The sequence below is a fragment of the Rhagoletis pomonella genome, unplaced genomic scaffold, assembly GCF_013731165.1.
Source record: "Rhagoletis pomonella isolate Grant_MI unplaced genomic scaffold, Rhpom_1.0 Rhpom_scaffold_00007, whole genome shotgun sequence".
NCBI lineage: Eukaryota > Metazoa > Arthropoda > Insecta > Diptera > Tephritidae > Rhagoletis > Rhagoletis pomonella.
In genome coordinates, this window is record NW_023458561.1 from 51,238,058 (window position 1) to 51,245,011 (window position 6,954).

At 31.6% G+C, this 6,954-nt stretch overlaps 1 protein-coding gene across 1 annotated transcript in view; it reads left to right on the forward strand.

Moving 5' to 3' along the window:
* The first annotated feature begins 2,948 nt into the window (after positions 1-2,948).
* The window catches only part of LOC118743027 (putative inorganic phosphate cotransporter), a 32,283-nt gene continuing 28,277 nt past the window's right edge, over positions 2,949-6,954 (forward strand). The window contains exons 1-2 of the mRNA XM_036475493.1: positions 2,949-3,048; positions 4,864-5,118. Of these exons, the coding sequence (XP_036331386.1) occupies positions 5,022-5,118 (97 nt within the window). The 5' untranslated portion in view covers positions 2,949-3,048; positions 4,864-5,021. The remainder of the gene's footprint in view (positions 3,049-4,863; positions 5,119-6,954) is intronic.

The window sequence follows — 6,954 nt, forward strand, 5'->3', positions numbered from 1 at the left end:
GCATTACGTTCATAAAAGAAGCCATTAGAACAAAATTGTATGAACGATCTATTGCAACTCCGGATTGCAAATGTACATTTTTTTTGTTCAAAATGCAGCACATAAGCGAAAAAGAAACGTTTTTACCATTACATACATTGGCATACATTTTTTGTCATTTTTATTTTTATTTTTATTTTTTCAAAGTATTTACGAATTGTTATTGGATATTGATGCCGTTATGAATGTAAGTAAGTATGCTTTAAAAATTACAATAACAGTTTAGTCAGATCGCCGTGTTTTGTTTCTTTGTAAAAATTAAGTAAAAGAGGTTATTTGATCAAATATATGAATCAATGTTGGGAGATCGATTTTTATTTTGATTCGAATCGATTCAAAAATCGATTTTTTTTATTTCGATCTGGCATCTCTAGTGCAGACAAGTAGAACTGCTTATCTATAATATGCATGTTGCGGATATTTTGCGCCTTTTGTAATTAATTGTTAAATTTTCAAGAAAACGCCTGTGCCTCTATGAACACGTACGATACACGGCGTATGAGTAACCTGCCTTTCTGGTTCATGCAAATTCATGCAAATAAATAGGGATAGGAATCCGTTGTAAATGCATGTTGTTATTGGGTATATTCAAATTGCAATTATCATGAAATTTCCTTTAAAATATCATTGAATCATAGATGCATATGTTGTAGTAAATGCATGGTTTTGCGTATTTTGCAAAAAATTCCGAACGTTCGGAATATAAATAAAGAAACTCTCGCCATGTGTTAGTATTGTTGCGGTAATTTTCCACACTTTACGGACGCTTGGGCAAATCATTGGTAATCATGAAATTATTTCGCCAAAATTGGTATCAAGTAGACACATTTTAAAACCCCAGTATTACGAATCCGGGAACGGTAATTATCTTTTTTTTATCTGTAAAAAAATAAATCCCGAACATTATTTTCGATGTTAACTGCTGGCGGCATCTTTATATCATAAAAACTAACAACTTTTCTTCTTGATTTTATGTTCTCCAAAAAAATTTTTAAAAGCGCAATAAAACCACAATGGCTTTATTTCCATTTCCATTTGGAAATACGGCCGTATCGAAATTATGGTTTTATTTCCAATCGGTAAGCGAAATAAAGCTATTATGGCCTTATGCCATAAAAATAGTTTCCTTTTCTGATTTTTTCACGTTTAATAGTTAAGTTAGTTCGGCCACATTTCAGTCTCCTAGCCCACTATGCAGGGTGCAAGGCCACCCACTCGTACAATGTATGGACCACGTACAGAAGTACCCGTTTCTTTACCAAGATGATTCCCAGACATCTGTCTTTATCCGCATGTGCCAGTGTATTGCGGCGGTCAATTAGTCGAGTAATCACGCGAAATATGTATTTCTATAATAACACTTTTTTCACTGAAACGCGTCTACCTTTCGCGTCTTTTCAACCTTATCATACTTCTGTACCGTTAATAAGCTATTGCCTTTTAGCTGAAAGAAAGAAATCGTAACAAATATATTACAGAAATATTAAACAAAAACAAACTCGTGAGAAATTTATAGCCACAAAAAGGCAGCAAAAAAGAATAATAACGAAAACAATCACTGCATGAGAAGAATAAAAAATCGGCAATAAAAGGAGCCGAACATATACATACATACATTTCTACATACACACAAATATGTATTTATGTTAGGGTGGTCCAAAAAAAGTAAAGTCAGAATTTCAATACTGCCACCACTGGGATGGTTCTATACCAAACAAAATTATCCGCCTGTTTGAAATCACAAAATATTTAGAGTATGCTTGCTAGAAGCGCTGCGTGCAACAGTAAATATTACACTAAAAAAAACCAACAATATATGTACATATTTGCGAACCATGGGACCAAAAATAGTAAAACTGCATTTTTGGGCTTTTCCCTCTGATATCAGAATTCTGTAGAATTAAAGCCGATGCACAAGGATAAGGCATGGAAAATGACCTTTTAAAATTTTATCCTGAAAGTCTTTGAAATTTTACTATAATCATTTTTGAAAAAATTATATGTTAAGCACTTATATGCACTCGACAACATCTTCGAATTTTGTTCTCTAAATTTAGTAGCTTAAAAAATAAATTTAATCAAAAGAGAATCTTGAATATCTATTCCATCTTGTGAACCAAAAAATTTTGATTTTTTTTATATTCTATTTTCTATTTCACTTGGTATTCATATTTTTATTCTACATTTCACTGAATTTTTAAATAATTTTTAGAATTAATTATTATATCTTTTAAATTACAAAGACCTTTAAAAAAATCCTGTCGCTAGACAAAAAAACTAAAAGTACAGTTTTCCTATACTTGGCCCACAGTTTTGTGATTATATTAATTTATTCGTGTGTTTCGAAATTTTCTTTTACCGCACAGTGTTTTATATGGGTAAAAATTCGTAGCATTGGTAAGGGATTGTCAATATTTTTCGATCGGGAAACTCTGTTTCTTTTCAGAAGACTTCCAATAAAAATTCCCAATTGTTTTTTTTCCATTTTGTAATACAAAAAAATTTTTATGGGTCCCCCATTGCACTTTTTAGATTTTTTTTGGGACTTATAAAAATAGTTCCTATCATGGTAGCGTTAAAAATTCGACTTTACATTTTTTTCGACCACCCTTATGCACATACGACTACGCTGATAAGTGACTCGGCCAGATTCGATGGATGGCCAGAATGTGAAGTGTTTGTGAGTGTGCACGAGTTTTATTTACATTGCATATGGTTGTCACGATACGATATTGTATTGGTATGCTGATGTTGCTGCGATTATCTGTTGCTGCCGCTTTAATATCGACGCGAGTATGAATGTCAGTCATTTTCGAGTACCGCCTGATATGTCGTCTGCGGAACGAAGTAAATTAAATATAAGTATAAATGAAATAGTTATGCTAACGTTTCGCTTAGTTGGCTTGAAATTGTCGCATGGAATACGTCCGTAAATGGCTAACCAAAAAAACGGATTTAACGCAACGTTATAACATAAAATTATTTGAAACGCAACGATTCGTTAATAAAGTGAGTGTTGATGAAAGAGAATAGAGAAGAAAACAAATGAAATTTTGTGGAAACTGTATAACAGGAAACATGACATTAAAATGAAACAAAAATGAAAAGCTAATTTTTAAATAAAATAAATGAAAGTACAATAATATATAAAATAAACTAAAAAAAAAATTATAATACATACATAAAACAACGAATAATAAGTTTTTTTAACTATAAAAGCATCATGGTGGCCATTTGGAAAATTTTTTAAATCAGAAATTCAATAAGTTCACGGTATTTATTTCTTTAAAAAGCTTCATTTCCCCCAGAAATACAAATTTCTTCTGAAATATTACACTAAAGTTATATAAATTTTTTCCTTAGAAAGCTGTTCACAATTTTTTTTTGTTAAGAAAATTTAGTATTATAATATAAAGTTTGGTTTCATAATTTGTAGGCGACTCTTTGAAAATCATAAAAATATACAAGCAAATTTAAAGGTAAATAATTAATAACAATTTCATGAACTCCGAAATTCAAAAAAAAAAATTAAAAAAATTTAAAAAGCCTTATAAAGTGATATTTTCATACAAATGATCTATTTTTAAAGCATTTAAACACTTTTTTTTATGACTTCATAAAATCAATTTTAAATCTCTAATCTCGATATTCTTTGATTTTTTTTTTTTAATAAATATATATATCTGTGGACTTTAGACAAAACAACCTCTGTGCTTTTTGTAGGTTGGAATTTGGAGTAAATTCTAAGGAATTTCCATTCAAACATTTTACATTTTTATTTAATTTTCATTAAGATATCCTCTTGAACTACTTCTGTTTATGATTAAAATTAAAAATATCATTCGAGAACTCAATGAATTATTGCTTTTAAGAAAAAATGACCTCACTGGAGAGAAGTTGTTTTGTCGAAAGTCCACTGATATGTGCTTTTCCCACTCTGTGCTCTGTTTTTCACATAAATTATTTTCCACGCTTCGCATTCAAACAAAAAACTCAAATTTCGTGGAAAAATTAACTACGGCGCTCATCGTCGCGCTGCGTACACTCACTTTTTCTCGAAAATCATCCAAAATGGTCATATAGGGAAGAACATTTGATGTTGGCTGTCTGGCTGGCTGCCTGTTGACATTTGTGAGCTACACGCAACACAACAAACATGCGATTGTTTTTTAAAAAGCTTGCTAATTGCACACAATGCAAACAAATGTCACAAATGAGTTAAAAGAAATAAAATTTTTATAAAAAAAAGTAGCAAAACAAACATTTAAGTCAGGCTGTCAGACTTGGCTACATAGTATGTATGTACATGTGTAGACAATGGCATTTGGAGAGCGCAAAAAGTCGAAGTTTACAAGTCGGTCGAACAGTCTGAGCGGCAGAGTGCATCCACTTGTTGCTTGTCGCCACCGCCGTTAGCGGAACGACCGGCGTCGTCGTCGCTTTGCCAAAACGCGTCCGCATTAGAAAGTCGGCCTTGGCACTGGCGCTCGCTCGCTAGCGCTTTGAAAACCGTTCATTAAGCAACTGCATGTGCAACGATAAGCGGGCGAGCACGCTCGAAATAACAAACGAAGTGGTGATACAAACGAATGCTTCGATGAAGTTACAAAAAACTCGACTCAATAAAACAATAGCAAAAAAAAAAAACAAAACTATTTAACTTAAAGCATACGTATAAGTAAGCACGTAAAAAATTGTGTTTGCTGCTTAATTGCTATTTGCTCGCTATGCGTTTAAACAAAGAATTAAATAATAAAACAAAATATCTATGTAATGACTTATAATTTTTAAATATGTGATTTTTATTAATTTTTTCCCCATTAGTGTAAACGGCGTTAAGTGCAGCACGACGAAATAAATTTTTGCAGTTAAATATTTTTTTGTGTGAAAAAATATATTTATAGAATCGACAAAAAAGAAAAAAAATCAAAGCTCTTACCCATACTACAACTAAACCAAAAAGCCAAGCCAAATAATCTAAAATGACGGTGATAAAAATTCGGCCAACCACTGGCAGTATGAATGTGGATACACCAACAACGCCCAAGGATGAAAACGAAGCGTTATCAAAAGGAAGTTGTAAGTAGCGATTTTTTGTTGTAGTTTTAACAACATACATAAGCTTATTTTGAGAGCACATAGGACATATTTTTTATTTTATTTATTAACTACTTCTTATTCTTTATATTAATTACGTAATATTATTAATTAGTATATATATGTATGTACACATTAATGTATAATTTTATTTTATTTATTATTTTTTGTTATTTTACTATTATTCAACAATTAAAAGGCCATAAACATCAAACAAAAACAAATTTTATTATTATTTTGAAAGTAAATTTCAGTCCATGCTGAAAATTTTAGTTGGTATTTAGTGGTGAATTTATAGTGACGATTAGTCTTCTTCCAAAATTAGGGCTGCAAACTGGTTTTGAACCGAACCGTCGCTTTTTTCGGACTTCGAACCGAACCGTTTTTTATTTTGAAATGCCAAAACCGAACCGATTCGGTTCAGAATGAAAATCCACTAAAGCATTTTTCAAGTTTTGTAATACACAACTTGGTCTAAAAAGCAACCCGTCCATTGTTTTGTTTGATGGTAACTCCGTCAGTTATAATTTCGTTCACATAAAGAATGCTTGATTTGTTATTAAGAAAATGCTTAACATTGCCAGTTAAAAAAAAAATATTCTGAAACTCGGATTTTTTTAGTTTGGATTAAAAAGTTTGAATTTTTGGTGCAATTTTGTTTTAAATTTTTAGACTTTTTCTAATTTCCCTACAAAGTTTGAAATTTGGATTTATATGCTTGTTGTTATATAATGAGCTATACTTTTAGAAAAAATTTATGAATATTAAGTCAACAAAAGAAAAATAGTCAAATGCCGCACTAATATTATTTTGACCATAGCTATATACTTGTACATATGAAGTTAAGGCCAAGTGTAAGCTCCAGCCCACCGAAAATGAGGTTTTCACCATTAGGCTAAGCTTTCTGAGGTAATTGGTTGAGCTACGCCGTACTGCGAACTTATGACTAACTTATGATTAAAATCGCTAATTGCGATCAATTACACAAATATATATGGTGGTGTTGATGCTGCGTGATCATCCAAAGCGGTAGCCTATTTTACAGTCCGGGCCACAAACAATGCGCGCGAAAAATTTCATTTAAATCCGTTTATTCTTTTTTCCCCGTGATCGAGCGACAAACATACAACATATATAATTTAGTAGTAAATATTACTAAGTAGTAAGATAAGATGAGTAAAATTAACTTTTATTTAAAAGAAATTGCGCAACCCGCTTGCAAAAAAAAAAAAAATCTTTGCAGCCACTAAAAATTTGCACCTTAGCACACTGAAATTAAACGGGCCATACTCAAAGCAATTAATGAATATTAAATAAACAAAAGGAAAACTGTCAATAGTGAGGTTCAAAAGAGTGCGCTATTTAAGTGGCAAACATTGTAGGTCCCTGTAGAGCACACCCTCAATGCTACGCACTTAAGACAAGCAAGACCTAAGTAATAAGCTAGTACGTACATATATATTTAGGCATTTTAGTTAGTAAATATCGTTGAATTTTTTTCAAAATAGATACATATATTATGGGCCCGACTATCTATCTACTCTCCATTCTCTGTCGGTCGTATTAAAAATCACGTAGTGTCACGCTTTTAATAATTACAACGTTTTCGAATACAACTGAAACTCACTCCAAACTGGCAAATAAACAGAAAGAAAACATTAAAAAAAAACCTTCGAAGTAAGAAAGCATGGGTCTAAAATCAATTTGGAGTTTGCCAAATTGCGAAAGTAGTTTTCGAAGAAAATTTGAAAATTTTCACTGTTACGCGCTCTGGTAGAAGTTTTCAAAAAAAGGTAAGTGCAGAAATGGATTCCTCGC